At 36.7% G+C, this 16,423-nt stretch overlaps 1 protein-coding gene across 2 annotated transcripts in view; it reads left to right on the forward strand.

Annotated features, from left to right (window-relative positions):
• PDE8B (phosphodiesterase 8B) overlaps window positions 1–16,423 on the forward strand; it is a 100,815-nt gene that overhangs the window by 76,566 nt on the left and 7,826 nt on the right. For both annotated transcript variants that reach the window (XM_072416302.1, XM_072416301.1), the window contains exons 8-21: window positions 1,017–1,157; window positions 3,370–3,458; window positions 4,217–4,277; window positions 5,659–5,710; window positions 6,599–6,682; window positions 7,404–7,480; window positions 7,644–7,808; window positions 10,302–10,347; window positions 11,016–11,151; window positions 11,494–11,692; window positions 12,817–13,034; window positions 13,707–13,842; window positions 14,308–14,475; window positions 15,526–15,655. In XM_072416302.1, coding sequence (XP_072272403.1) covers window positions 1,017–1,157; window positions 3,370–3,458; window positions 4,217–4,277; window positions 5,659–5,710; window positions 6,599–6,682; window positions 7,404–7,480; window positions 7,644–7,808; window positions 10,302–10,347; window positions 11,016–11,151; window positions 11,494–11,692; window positions 12,817–13,034; window positions 13,707–13,842; window positions 14,308–14,475; window positions 15,526–15,655 — 1,702 coding nt within the window. The remainder of the gene's footprint in view (window positions 1–1,016; window positions 1,158–3,369; window positions 3,459–4,216; window positions 4,278–5,658; window positions 5,711–6,598; window positions 6,683–7,403; window positions 7,481–7,643; window positions 7,809–10,301; window positions 10,348–11,015; window positions 11,152–11,493; window positions 11,693–12,816; window positions 13,035–13,706; window positions 13,843–14,307; window positions 14,476–15,525; window positions 15,656–16,423) is intronic.

The raw sequence follows: 16,423 nt of genomic DNA on the forward strand, positions 1-16,423 counted from the left end.
TATCAACATGCCTAGCAAGGCATGTACTGAATCCCAGAAGCCGGCAATCCTCAGACAAGTCCACCAATTGTGGAGCATGTCACCTATGTCATCACATCCATGGAAACAGCGCCCTGGCATTCTGGGTTAATGTGCACCATGCAGGATGGTGTCAGATACCAGTCAAGTAGGACCTTGTATGAGAACTCTTGACCAGTTACATTAATGGAGCAGGAAGACACTGCCCTCCAAATATTTTCCCAGTCCTTCCATCTGCACACATAAGGCTGAGACCAGGGGGAAGGAAGAACAATGAATTGGAGATATAAAGCCCGGAGCCAAGGGATCCTGGAGGCAGACGCGTTCAAAAGAGGTGATGGTCGGGGGGGCAACACACCTGTCTAACAGTAGGGCATATACAATGTTGCAGTTGCAAGTACATGTAGTATTCCCAAAGAGGAATTTAATGTGCAGAGCGCAGCCTGTCCAAGGTCCTGACCCCCCGAAAGTCCCAGTAGATGTACATGTTTTGAACAGCCAGGACTATCCCCCCTTCCCAACCTTCCCCTTGTTATTTAATGTATGTGTATACCTTTATATATATTTTTATGTATTGTTTTTTCCATTGTTTTACCCCCTTTTTCTTTTTTCACTCAATAAAAAAGTCTTCTTGTAAAGCAAACAATTAACACATGCCTGTGCTGTCAAACCCCACTGGATTGAAGAAATATTTTTTTTTAATCTATCATTTGGCACACTTCTGTGTAGGATTACCTAATGTTCATAATTTGGTATTTAATAATCAGGTATATCCTTTGTCCGATAACAATTTTATTTGTCTTTAATAATGATGGTGCTACAATATGTAGGAGCTGAGTGCTTTCTAATTGCCCTATCTCTTATTACACCACTTTACTATTTTCTGTTCTTATGATTTATTAATGATGATAAATTACTAATTATTATTATAATTCATAATAATGTTTTAAAACAAACTCATATTAACTTCACAGTTCTAAGTACTTATAACTTGTCAGTATGTTAATCCAGCATTTGAACGGATGATGGGCTATAACAAGGAGGAACTCCTGGGAAAAGAACTGATAGAATTGCCAAAAAGTGACAAGAACCGAGCAGACCTTTTAGATACCATCAATACTTGCATCAAAAAGGGAAAGGTGAGCATGCGGACAGCTGCATCCAATATTGATATTTACACTTTAGTTTTTTTTTTTTTTCACGTGGGTATAGGAATCAAAAATAAAGAAAGAGACAGGACTCTCTGTTCCTCAAGAATGTTGATTTGGAGTCAATAAGGTTTGTCAGGCATTTAAAGTGGAAATAAATAAATAAAGGAAGATTTGCTATGTTATAGGAAGATTTAAAAAAAATAGTTGTGCATAAACAGTACCCTGCAAAGTCTATCCTTTATGTGCCCTTAACTTTTAACCTAAAGCCGCATACACACGTGCAATTCTTGTTGTTGGAAATGATCTTTCACGATCCTTTCCAACGATAAGAACCACGCGATGCATGAACGAGTGCTGTACATACAGCACTGTTCTGCTCTATGGAGAGGGAAGAGCGACGGAGCGGCACCCTGCTGCGCGCTCTCCCCCTTCCCTTGCATTAGGATGGCTCGTCTTTCATCGTTCGTGGATCCGCCAGGACGGACGATAAACGACGCGGGCTCTACACACGCCAGATTCTCGCCCGATATCCGGCCGAAGCCAAAAAATTTGACGTGTGTACGTAGCTTTAGTCAGATCCAGAGCACTTGTGTCTACCTGTTAGGATTAAGACATTTGAAAGTCAAATTTCGCGATTTGGCTCGGACTGAAAGCTACTGCCTTTCAACAGAGTGCAGACTAATGATTGGAAAGTCAATAATTGGGCAAAGGCCAGCTACAGAAAATCTATAGGTAATGCTGTGATTAAAGTTTGCTCTGCGTTTGCCTTTTCAGTCACATCCTGCAGAGTAGAGTTTCTCTTTAGGGGGTTAAAACTATAGTAAGGATTAAAAAGTGTAACTGTAAAACAGATGAGGTACAAGATTTTGTACTGGGATAAAATTATGTGTTACGTTTTCGGGTCACTGTTAAGGGAGCTTAAGTATTATATGATAGTTTACAGATTGTGAGATCATGTCGTATGGAAATATGGAATTACCCAAGAAAATCCGTTCTGCGTGCATTATAAAACCACAAGGAGGAGAGTGGGTTGGAGGTGTACAGTACTCCTACAGAAGGAGACAGGTACAAGGCATCCAATTTTCAGGCACATCTACCCATTATGTGTATTACTGATGATGATGTTGTTGTTGTTGAACTGTACAATGCATTACACGTGCTAGCTGCCCCTTGTAGTGCTGCAAAAGTCACAGAGGTGCAGTCTCTAGTTGCAAATCAGGGTGATGGTACCTAAAATCCCTTTCAGAAGTGACAGTGCTGATAGCCACACACCCTGCAACATTTTTTCAATGCAAGCAGGCACTTTAAAGTGGGAACTCTAAAGTGGGGGGGCTCTTTTTTTGAAAAAAATTGAATTTTTTTTTTAGTTTTTCCAACTAATAAACAAAACAACAAATGTAAGAAGGATAAGAAGGTAGCCAAGAAATACAATGTAACATTTTAACAACTTAACAATAACCAGGAACAGAAAACTTATATGACTCAGATTTCAAGTAGAAAGTCATGGTGGAAGACAGGTATATGGTAATTAATTAGAGGAAGTCCCCATGGTTACTCGTGAGGAAGTAAAAGGAGGAGAAATATTACCAGGGCCTAACTGAAAATTAGTAGGTATATGTTGGAACATATTAGTGGCAGATAAAAGATAAGAGTCCCAAGGGGCCCAAATTTCTGTGAATTTTTCATATCTATAACATATGCTGACTGTAAGAAAGGCTTCTTTTACTCTAGTCCAGGGGTGTCAAACTCAAATACACAGAGGGCCAAAATTAAAAACTTAGACAAAGTTGTGGGCCAACCTTGAAATTTAATGAAAAATTTGAGGACCATTTTTCTTTTCATTGGATATAAACCCTTTTCATATGGAAACAAAGAGGTTTTGCTTCACATTCAATCTTGAACAAGCTTATAATAGAGAAAGAGGCATAAACAGAGTTTGCCACCCCTGCTCTAGTGTATGAGTCCATGATGCCTGGGCGAGAGTGGGGGCTCCTAATACATGAGGAGTGGAGCATTGTTGCCACACCATTGCAGGAAGCTGTATTGGGTGGACAAGGACAAGAAGACAGATCATCTTTCCCAACAAACTGTTATAAGTTACCTATCTGCCAAACAGCAAGTTTTTTTTTACACATTTCTAACTTTTGGGTGAAGATTTGACCAGTTATCTTTAACTTTTTTTCACTTTTATCTCTAAAAGGAATGGCAAGGGATATATTATGCAAGACGAAAATCGGGAGACAGCATCCAGCAACATGTGAGAGTCACTCCAGTAGTTGGTCAAGGAGGGTGAGTATAAATATCATCAAGTTGGCAAATAAACACATTTATGATTTTGTTCTTCCTTATGGATTTTGGTTTTTAGCTATCTGGAATTTAGTATGATTGCTTTATAAACAAACACAAATGTATAGAGGCAACATTGGCTATTGCAATAAACCCTTATGCTTCTTTAGTTTTAGCCACACTTAAAGCACAACTACAGCCAGAACTGAACAAGGCAAATTCAATGTAATCATATTGATTAGTACAAAGTATAAGCTTTGGATCTTACTTTTTTAAATGTAAAAACCCTTTTTTGTAGCTGTGCTGTCATCTTATCTCTTTAGCTACCTGTTACAGACTGATGTCTTACAATTGGTCACCCCCACCTCCTTATTTAGATGTATTGTTTCTACGGTAATGCAAGGAAGCTGTTAAATGTACACTGGTATCTATTGTTCTTCCTACTTTGTGGCACTTGGTCACATTTGGCATAAAAAATTAGATTTAGTGCAGTGTGCAAGTATCTTTGGCACATAAAACTGATATTCTGCCCTTCACTTTGCTTCTTTACACTGCTTGTATTCACTTGTGAACCTAAATGCTAATAAAATTTACTTTTTTCAATTTGGAGTTTAGTTGAGCTTTGCATTTCTGACATAGTTTCATCCTAAAGATTAAAAATAGGTATAAAATGCATGCACAAAAGACCACTCTTTAGTAATTTTGTAATGTGGTTGAAAACTAGTTGTCGATGACTAATTATTGCATGTTTATATTTGTAGGAAAATAAGACATTTTGTGTCGATTAAGAAGCTCTGTAGTGGCAGTGACAACAACAAACAGGTACAGTCAGTTTGATATTTTATGTACAAAATTTCTGTGCTTAGCTGAAATTCCCCATTCTTCCACATTCTGCTAACTCTTTTTTTTCAGGGGAGCATACAATTTTTCAGAATAGCTTATCAAGTGATAGTTCACATGGCTAACTTTTTAAATGTTGGTAAGAAACAGTCCTTCATGCCTACAATCTCAAAACCTCTGTCTTAAGGTAGACATACACTCACACTGGTGGACACACTCCCAGCTAAATTGACATGTTGGATGTGTGAGTCAATGGTTGCATGATGGTAATCCCAATATAATATTAATATCAGAAACAGCAAAGTTATTAAGTTTTAGATACTTAGGAAGGAATATCACCTTTTGTAAAAGTTTTATTGGATAGATTGGAAAAGAAGGAAACCCATTTTCAAGAGGGATTTGCTATTTGTCCCAATGATATTGTCACTGCGATGGCAAATGACCTGAAAATTAAAAGTTTAGAGCGGTTATCCAAGCAAAAAGTAAGAAAAATCTTTTATGGGGGCCACCTGTTTTTGTGAAAACTCCCTAAGATTGGAATTCCAATGATTTTGGAGAGATTCTCGTTTCTTGTTCCATCTCCTGGACAGGATGTGGAGAGAAAACAGGTATTTAAACATACCAGAAGGCTGTTAACCTTTCTCCATGTTATCTGCAGTTAAAAAAAACTAAATTTGTCATACCAATTGCAATACCACAGCCATGAAACACACATTTACTAAAGCAGAGATGGGCAATAGCAAACTATTTTTCTACTTGCAAAAGGTTTCCTGTTTCCCACTGGGTATAAATTAAGTAGATTGTTTGTAGGCCGTCTTTCAACACAATCATTGAGTCTTTGGTACATTGTTGTGTACAGAAGAATATTAGGAAGGCCCCATTTTTTGCTGGACCAGCAAGAAATAAAGCTTTTAAACAGATAACATTGTATTAGGTGTTTTGGTGAAAAAAGCAGCCATCAAACACAGCACATTTCCATCCAATAAAACTGCATTAGTTTTGAAGAAATTAAAAATGTTAGATTGTTCCAAAATATATAAATGCATATTACATATGTTATTGGCATTTGTACTCTACCTAGATATTAAAAAAATAATTTAAACTTTCATGAAGGGGATTAATGACAATTGAAGTTACCAGTGACCATCAGATGATTAGCAGAGTTGTCAGCAAAGCGATCACCAAAATGCTCATCAAAGTGCTCGGTGAGCATTAAGTGATCAAAGCGTTTAAAGATCATCAAAGTGATCATCAAAGTGCTTGGTGACCAACTAGACATTTTCAAATTGCTCACTGACCACTAAGTGAATGTGAAACAGATAAAGCAGCTGACTTACCTTTACTTTTTTGTTTATTCTTCTAGATCTACAAGATAAGCAGAGATGAAAAATACTCTGGAGAAAAGGCACTTACAGGTGACTTGCTTTCCATTTTTTAAGGTTATAATGTATAATTATATTTATATAACATATATATAATTATATGCAACCCAGTATTTTAAAATAATAAATTGTGATTTGTACTGTATAGCAGTGATTTTCAACCACTGTTCCCTGGCACACTAGTGTGCCGTGAGAGATCTTCAGGTGTACCGTGGGAAATTATCCAATTACCATTGTCGAGTGCCTGTGCTGTAGTGACTGGCAGAGTAATGTAATACTCTTCCATGTCAGTGGGTGGCAGTAGGTACCTCAAGCGCCTTGTTTATTTTTAGAGGCCAGAATTAGCTATAAAGTGTAATTTTGTAACACTTTTGATTTGTGGTGTGCCGCAGGATTTTTTTACTGTAAAAAATGTGCCGTGGCTCAAAGATGGTTGAAAAACACTGCTGTATAGTATGTAGCTCTTTAAACATTGCATCTTATTTGACAGCAAGTTAAGGGCCATTATTTAGGAAATGTAATGCAGACCTATCATGTGACAGACCCAGTGAGCAACAAAATGACCAAAAGACATGAAAAATTGTGTCTGAACCTAAAATTTCTTTAAATATAAATGGGTGTATATATAGGAGGAGCTCTTGTCTACAAGTAAGGCAACAAGGAGCTTCTAAAACCACTTAGACATGACCGGTTAACACTTCCAGTTGTCTGTGAATTACCATGTGGTATGGGAGTGTAAATGCAAGGATTAAATTGGTCGCTTTCACAACACTGCCACAAATCTCTCAAATGCGCTGATATAGGTGGCTCATTGTAATTTGCCCTGGAAAAAGTCACATCTAGCCTTAGAGCTGTCTGGGTAGTAAATCCTGTGTTTTGTATTCTTAACACCTTTTATGAAATCTTTGCATTGCCTTTCAGAGTCTCATTCCCACTCATTCAGACATAAGAACAGAAGGAAAGAGTCAATAGATGTAAAGTCAATCACGTCACGGAGCAGTGATGGTAAGGAAACTTACACAGTTCCATTTCTGACATAAACCTGCTCCACTTTATAAATCAACAAACTTGATAGAGATGACAGGGTTGATATGCATTAGAAAAATCAGCAGCTGCAAAGGACACTTCACTTAGCTTTGTCAACATGGTGACACTCCACTGACTTAAACCATCCAATCATGTTGTTTCATATTTATGTGCATGTGATTGGATATTCTTTGCAAAGTGACTCCGCATTTACTACGCTCAAATTATATTTATTTAGTAAATCACCCCCGATGTGTTTATATGGAATCATTTTGACTTGAATTGTTCTAAATAATTAATGTTACTTTGTTTTAATTTATTATACTAAAATGTTAACATGGTTTTATTTTTATAGAATATTTTTTATAATATATTTTTATTTTTTATATATAATATATATATATATATATATATATATATATATATATATTAATATATATATATATATATATATATATATATATATACTTTAAAGGTTTAAAAAATTACTCATTTACCTGAATAAAAAGGAAAAGGAATGCAGCCATTGTTGACCTCCTTTAGAAAATGCTAGTTGTTGTTGTTGACATCTAAATACAGACAATTCTCAATATGCTTTACTGACATGGTCTTTGTAGTGATTATTTTTGTTTTACTATACTATTTTACTATTTTTATTTACTATTTTTCTTGTATTTTATTTACTATTTTTACTTTACAGCAGCTAGTTTACAGAACCACAGGTATTCTTCAATGGCTCGGATTCATACCATGACCATAGAGGCTCCCATTACAAAGGTAATGATAAAGGGCTACATGCATAAACCTCGTGTTTTCTGACAGTAGGAGAGCCGGATTATTTACTTGAAAAAGTAGTATTTAGATGAAGCCATGGATCTAAAGCTATCTTGCTGACGTGTTATATGCTGCAAAGGTGATCATTGTCTGATTGTCTCTTAAGGTCATTAACATAATAAATGCAGCTCAGGAGAACAGTCCCGTTACAGTGGCAGAGGCTTTGGACAGAGTATTAGAAATTTTAAGGACCACAGAGCTCTATTCTCCACAACTAGCAACCAAAGAAGAGGATCCCCACACAAGTGACCTTGTTGGGGGTCTAATGACGGTAAGCAGTTATAAAAAGATGGCCAGTACATGTTTAGGTAATTGAGCTGTCACAAATGTAAACCAATAAAAACTATGATGAAAAAATGACTAGAGCCGTTCAGCATCCAACATCCCTCACCTTCTACTGGGACATCTCCTAAAGAGCCACCATTTTTTGTTATTCGATTTTGGATAGAGTGGGGAGTATATTATACATATAGATTTCTTTATCTTCTTTTACTGGTTTTAGATACACATTACGGTGTTGTTCTTCTGTAAATTTGCTCACGGTTGGCTGAGGCTACCTAAATATTTTAGGTAACATGAATTGGACATTTTTTTTTTCTACTGCATTTCATTTTCCTGTTATCACATTCAGATTGGCAGATCTTCTGTGCAGAAATAATCATTTGGTAGCTCTTGGTACTGAAGGCATTAAATCAATAAAGATTGTACAGGTATACCAAGTCACCTCAACTTAGCCTAATTTACCAATACTATATTCTGCTATACCTTCTCCAATCTTACCTAAATCTCTTATCCTTTAAAGCCAGCAAGGGATTACATCCTTCTTATTAACCAATTTCAGTATATAGGTTATAGGAGGACCTAAAAATAATTTTATTGTAGTGTATGTGCTTGACATCATCACACATTTGAATGTATAGACTCATTGTAGGCTTAAAACTGAACCCTAGTCAGCACCTTAAATGTAGCCTAAAATCGTTTTCTTCTAGGTGTGTAGTATTTCTTGGTTCCCTGTACTTTGTACTTTGTAATCCTTCTTCAAAAGATAGTACATTTTAGAAAAGACTGGTAATTTCTCAGCTCACAGCACTGCCTCTCACACAGTATCAGCACATAGATATTCCTGGATTAACTGCATTTGCATGCAGAATAACCTAAAAAACCCAGACATTATGCTGAGGCTAAATGAATGAGCGGACAGGAAGCAAATAGGGGAGGGTCAGGACATTTAAGGAGAAGTGGACTAATCCATCAGACAGAAAATAAGGTCAACTTAAAGTGTACCTAAATTCAACATTTTCACTTAAGGTAGACAACCCTTATATATAAAGGGAAAGTTTTAGTCATTTTTTAATTTTTTGAAGTTTTTTTTTTTAAAAAAAAGACTGAATGGGAGTGCAGAGCCTCCCAGGATTCCTATGTCATGCATCCCAGGAGGCTCTGGGTGCTCCTTCTGTGCATGCTCTAATCTCGGACATGCGCAGAAGTTGCATTTTTTCTATTAAGGGAAAGAGGTGCCGATCTCAGGCAAGCACAGTGAGATCCGCTCTCTTTTTTTTCCCCTTTACAGCGGGTTAGGTCACCTAATCTCGCACCTGCTCAGTGTGAGATCGGGTGAAGTGCCAAGAAGACAGAGGAAGAAGAAAAAGTGAAGAATGAGAATGGCGGCGCCCAGCGTTTCCACAGTGGCGCCAGGAAGAAGATGAATTCGAGGACGACACAGGACCGGATTGCGGGATGGACCTGCATCATCGAGGGATCTGCAGGATTAAATGTTGTGTAATATTTTTGTTTTGGGTTTAGTTCCACTTTAGAAAGCCTTCGGCAGGTTCTAATGCTTGTTGTGTGGAAGTCATTGTGTACAGGGAAATAGGACTGATCGCTTTAAGCGTGGGACAGGGCAAGGCTGCAAAAGTTAAGGTGAAGTTTAGGTTTAAAATGATGATTTGAACTTATTATAGTGGCAGTAAGGTCCTCACTGGCTTATAGGAGTTTGGTCCTAGTACAGGTGCAGGCTATATGACCTCCGCCCATGTGACAAGCAGTGAACCTCTCAAAAACATCTGTAGATCTATTATCTGAAATTTTCTAATCAAAACGTCCTCAGCACTATTTCTACAATATAACATACACTTCGACCAACCTAAAAAAAAAACTGAAAAAAGAAAAATATTGACAGAAATTGGAAGCATGCCCCTCTCAGCGGCTGCAGGGATCTGTCCAGTGGCATTAGTAATAGTTACTTTCACAAATCAACTGACCTTTCACGAGGCATAATCAAATTAGCTTTGACAACAGCTGCAAGCCAGTCATCTCTTGTCATATTTATCTAATGTGACTTATTGGGCATCAACAAAAGGGATTAATTTTTAATAATTATATTTAAAGCTGAACACCAGGCAAACAGCTAAATATGCAGATATATATATACATACATACATACATACATATATACAGTTGTTATACCAATGAAAAGATTTGTGTTCTTTTCCATTTGTCCTGTGATTTACATAGCTCTTCCATGTCTAGCAGAGGAGACAGTTTCACATGTAAATCCAATATCTTTTTAAAATTCTAGTAATCAAGTTTTGAGTGTTTGTATGCCACCTTCCTTACACACATTCATTTACCCAGTGGTCAAATTCCTACTGTAGATGTCAGACTCTGCTGCTAATGTCTACAAAGTTACTTTAATAGCTTGGTATAAAACAAGGTCAAAAGATAATTTATAAGCAAATAAAGATGCTTTTTTTACTTGTTGCAGGATGGTTTGCGAAGACTATCAGGAAATGAATATGTTTTCTCAAAAAGTAAGTTTTATAACAAATTTTGACGTTAAAGACTGGAGTGTTCGAAACAAAGCCTAAGGCGTGTCCTGAATTTACAGTCTGGTAAAAGTTAAGGGTTGTAATGAAGTCTTTAAAGTACCTATCGGCTTTAGTTTGTGGATTTTAAATAACACAACTGATAACAAGTCTTTACAAAATTTTAAAAAGCATACATAACAAGTACCAAAAATGACACGGGAGAGGAAGAGGACCCTGCCCAATCAAGTTTACAATCTAAAAGTTTGGGGGACCTAGTATACAATAGGTAGGGGAAAATAAACTGTAGCAGTGGGTTAAGAAAGAGAGATGGGGAGGCAAGTTGGAAAAGGTGAATTTTTAATGCATGACATAACATTAATTATAAACCAACCAGGTAGAGAATGACACTCAAAAGTGACACTCAAAACTCATATTTGCCAGGTGTGGAATTTTAGAAGACCATGTCACTCAAGTTTGCATATGTTTTACCAGAGGGTGGTTTATATCTGTCCAGTATGTACCAAAACGAAATATAAGAAATTTGGTTGGATGGTTCCTTGATAGTGCAACGCATGTGGGTGTTTATGTTTTTTTTAAACCAACTAGGCAAATTAGAAATTAAATTATTACCTAATTACTATCGACTAATAATTATTTACTATGTATTACAGACATGCACCACAGCCATAGTCACCTATCAGTGCCAAATACAATCAATGATGTCCCACCTCGCATAGCGCAATTACTCGACAATGAAGATTCCTGGGACTTTAACATATTTGAATTAGAAACTGTTACAAATAAAAGGTAAGTGCATCGAGCAGTATTACAAGGCAAAGAGTGGGTATGCTAAGGAACAGACAAAAGTAATAAATGATAGAAGGATCACAAACAAGTGGTTCATCACTGATTAAAATAGTGACAATGCAACATGTACGTAACTTTGAAATCTACTAAAATTACAAACATTACAATTACAAATATAATCTTTCAGTTAGAAATGTATATAATCCATTAAACATGATCACTAAATCAATCAATAATACGTTCTTCTCTAATGAGCGCTCTTGAAAAGAGGGGATAATAAGGGCTGACTTTAGGTAATGAACAGCCTATAAATCTAAACAAATTTAAATTTGTCTCCTATAGGCCGCTGGTTTACCTTGGGCTTAAAATATTTGCTTGCTTTGGAGTGTGTGAATTTCTGAATTGTTCAGAAACTATTCTGCGTTCCTGGCTGCAAGTGATTGAAGCCAACTACCATGCTTCTAATGCCTACCACAACTCCACACATGCTGCAGATGTCTTGCACGCCACAGCCTTCTTCCTGAAAAAGGAGAGTGTAAAGGTATGATTGTTTTCAGCACCAGATGATGAAATGTTAAATTACATGTACATCCTTTTTTTTTAGTTGCCACTGACTGACTGTTGCTTGATCCCTTAATTTATTGCCAACTGATTTCAGTTTACTTTTTTTTTTTTTTTGAGACAACTGTAAAATTTTGGATTACCCAGTTGTTTCCATTTCAGTGCCAACACCCACCAGGACAAATAGACTGAATAAAAGCTTAGGCTATATGTATACTTACCATTATTATTATGATCTTAATCTCTTTACCAGATCTGTCTATCACTGTTTTGGCAGCTGTAATAAAAGTTATTTTTAAAATGTATGTAACATTATTATTATTTTTTAGAGATTTGTATTGTAGTGTTTCCTACTTTAAATTAAAGCAGGGTTTTGGATTTCACAGCTTTACTTTAATCTTTATTTACATTCCCCCTTCACCACCACTTTAAAATAAGCTCAAATTTACTAGTTTCCTTGCAATTCTTCATTTATGTTACCAGACATGGCATTGAACATGTTGTTAGGCTGAGCTTTGATCACATGGCAAGCACCATAAAGGTTCCACAAGAAAATGTATTTGTAAACACATTATTTTATTAGTGCAGATTTTCTCAACCTTTTAAACATGGGAAATCCTTGAAATAACTTTTAGGTCTTAGGGAACCCCTGATAGGTATACATTATCCACAACCTGCGATAAATTAACATAGTTCTCAGTGGAAGGAATGCCTCTTTCATTACTGGCCAGTGGGAAGAATGCCACCCTTACAGATAGCTAAAAAGACCATTGGCGTCAGACTGAATATTGCTCATTGCTCAACCTCTTGCAACCCAACCTCTGAAGGATACCTAGGGCTCCACTGAACTTTGGTTGAGTGACACTATCTAAGTGCATTGTAGTTCCATAAAACCTAAATGACACCATAAAGCACTAATACGTGCTGTGCTACTGAGAATTACCAGAATTCAAAGGTATGTTGTCAGAGATGTTGCCCACATGGAATCCAGCTTCAGATTTTATTATCCAGGCAGAATTGGTTATTGAGAATGTGTTAAAACCAAAGCTGACTTACATCTGTTGTATTGTGCTAAATGGATGACCACTACAGTTCTTTTTATAGGCCGGCCTTGACCAGCTGGATAGGATTGCTGCTCTGATAGCTGCCACGGTACATGATATTGATCACCCTGGACGTACCAACTCTTTCCTGTGCAATGCAGGCAGTGAATTAGCCCTCCTGTACAATGATACAGCTGTCTTAGAGAGTCACCACTCTGCGCTGGCTTTCCAGCTTACTGCAAAGGACAACAAATGCAATATTTTCAAGAACATGGACAGGTACACAGAAATCTAATTTCTATTAATTTTATGCATTCTGTTCAGATTTCAAATGACAATGCTGGTTATCCGAGAGAGCTATAATGATATATTAGTTGACCTGCATGTGAGAAAGCAATTGATGTTACAGCAACCCCTCAGCTCTATAATGGAAGTAGAATCAAACCTGTGCTTCATGGTGTGTGTGTAATTACAATTTTAATGAGTAGTACAGAAATTTCTTGGCTTTTCCCTTGAGGGCACAGAGAACTATCTCTTGAAGGGATAGGTAATATGAAGAATTATTTTGCAGTAAAGTGCAAATATTGAAAATGAATCTATACAATACATGTAGAGAAAACAGCTTACTTTGTTTTTCACAGATCTTTTGAATTAAGAAACCCCAATGTTAATGTGGGAACACTAGATCTTGAACCTGCAAATATCCAAAATATATATTGCTATCCCCAGGCAGTTTTTTTTTGTGTGGCCTGTTAGAGGGAGACAAACAATGCATCAGTTGGTTGCAGCCATGCAATGCTTCATCATCTCGATGTCACCCCTTAGCAGGATGTGCCTGAACAGGGACCTTTAAAGCATGATGGATAGATTAAAAAACAGTAAAAATTATTTGTGTAATGACATGGTAAGGTAATATGAGATTTACACAATGCCATAACTTCTTCTGTTTAGGACCCAGTATCGGACACTTCGCCAAGCCATAATTGACATGGTGTTAGCCACAGAGATGACCAGGCATTTTGAACATGTGAATAAGTTTGTAAACAGCATCAATAAACCCATTGCAGCTGAGGAGACAAACTCCAATGTAAGCAATGTAGAGAAAACATTCCTTTGCTTTTATGTATTATTGTTCTTACTCAAAGAATTTATTTCAGAATGAAGAATAATGTCTCATATAACTCATTAGTCACCATTAGTAATAGGTTAATGTGCTGTGTTGGATCAGATTCATCCAGGTAACAACTGGCGCATGTATGTAATCAGCAAAAAATGTATAAATATTACATGTAATGTATGAAAACTTTTTCAGGTTATTATTCCTATATAATAACCTTTACCCGGACTTTTTCTGGGTAAACATGAAGACAGTAGTGCTCTTGAGATGTTAAAACACGTAAGTAGAATATGTATTACATACACTACATACACGTATGTAGAAGTATTATCTACATACACGTATGTAGAAGTATTAAGTAGTATTTAGTGATACAATTTTGGATTGGTAGTTTTGGTAATACGTATTCTTGTAACGTAATTCTTGTGTTTGCAGAGTGACGGTAGTGACTGTGAATGCTGGCCAAGCATCAAAAACTCACCGGAGAATCGTGTACTCATCAAACGTATGATGATTAAATGTGCAGATGTAGCTAACCCCTGCCGACCTCTGGATTTATGTATAGAATGGGCCGGGAGAATCTCAGAGGAATATTTCGCTCAGGTGAGTTTAAACTGAAGAATGCCAAAAACTGTGGGTTCAAACCTAGAAAATGACTGTTGAAGAATGCAAGTTTGATGTACCTGTAATAATTTTGTAAAGGTAAACCACTCAATATGGTTCAATCAAACATTTACCCAATATATAAAGCACATGGCTTTAACACAAAGGCTATGTTAAGACTGGCGATGAATGTGCTGTGTGGTTACCGTCTTCTCAGGCAAGTGAACCCTGCTTTGAGGAAGACGCTACATATAACATCTACCTGCAGCAGTGAACAGTTCAGTATGGCTCACTATGGCTCAGTATGTGCCACGCACATTTTTTAACTCTGGTTATTTAAGAAGCAATGCTGTGGTACAAGTGGCATCTGGCAAGTGGCATTTGTTATATTCCTTGCATATTTACTGGACATAAGTTAAGAGAACATCAACACTGTTAAGAAAAGAAAATGTTAAAGAAACATTTAAAGGTTGTCTGTTGGGATGTTAAATCTGTATTTTTTTTTACACAGATTTTAGATATTTTGTAGCCTGGAATGTAAGCATAAGGACACGTGCACACAGAATGTCACAGAGAAAGCAGGTCCAAGAATAAGATAAGACTGTAGAAAGTTATTTTTTATTAAATAATAAAAATCTGGCCTGCAGTAGTGAAAATAAAGCAGCAGATTTTACTGTATTGCACACCTAATAGCCAAACTCCTTGCAATCCAGCACCTTCCTCTGTTTGGTAAGGGTATTATAAACACATACCTCTAGAGGTGAGTTATTAGGCTGATTCAGGGTTACAGGACAAAGTTGTCCATAATGATGCTCAGGTCATTACGGTGACTCCATTCTTACCTACCCCAATGGAAGAGGACCTGTAACAATATGTATCTCGCCAGAACTGCAATTTACGGTATGTATACTGTGATTTTTTTATTGGCAGTTCTGGGGTTCCTACAAAAGCTTTACATTCTGAGTATTAAAGTTTGTTTTCGTTTGCAATTGTGGCAGTTTGTGCTGTGTATAAAACATGGTATAGATCTTTTGAATTATTTTTTTGCAGACTGATGAAGAAAAAAGACAAGGTTTGCCAGTGGTGATGCCAGTATTTGACCGGAACACCTGTAGCATACCCAAATCCCAAATATCATTTATAGATTATTTTATCACAGATATGTTTGATGCATGGGATGGTAAGATATCATTTTCTTTTAAAAATTAATGAACAAACAAGTTTTTACCCAAACAGAGCAGTGCATGTTGTACTGTACATTATAAAGCAAAAATATAATTTTTTTTCTATTGACTACAAAACTATGACATTTGGTGGCATATGCTGGCTGCGGTAGAAGTGCTTAAAATTTACACCAAACTGATAAGATTCTTCACTCCAAAAAAATCTGTCACTGCTAAAAAATGCTTGTGATCTACTGAAATAAAGTAGTCTGGGTTCACACTATTGCTGCACGTTATGCTGCATGTTAATGTGAATTGCATGAACATAGCAAAGAAAGCCGCATGTATTTTGTTTTTTGTAAAGCAGACCACCACTATGAACTATGGTGCGTTGGCTGCCATTAAATTATGATTGGGCACATTTCAGCTTTCAGTATTGCACATTACTGGAGAACAATAATATAAATCTACTTTATCAACCTCTGTCCAAAGTAATGGTCTCTAATACTGTACTGGCTATACTGGCAGCTCTCCTACTGCTTGCCCTTAATTTAGCATACTTTATGGTATAAAATAATTATTCTATTGTGTCAATTGTCACTGCCAGGTGTCACATAGAGTTTTCAAGGGGGTCACATCATAGATTTTATGTAGAACCTTATTGTAGCTGAATTGTGGTTATGCCCCAGGTTTTACCTATTACTTACGCTATCTAAAAAATATATTGCCTAAAAGCCACAAGGAGTCCCACAGCCGCTAATTGGGTCTTAATGGCCTACCTGGTT

Source organism: Pyxicephalus adspersus, chromosome 6 (assembly GCF_032062135.1).
Source record: "Pyxicephalus adspersus chromosome 6, UCB_Pads_2.0, whole genome shotgun sequence".
Taxonomy (NCBI): Eukaryota; Metazoa; Chordata; class Amphibia; order Anura; family Pyxicephalidae; genus Pyxicephalus; species Pyxicephalus adspersus.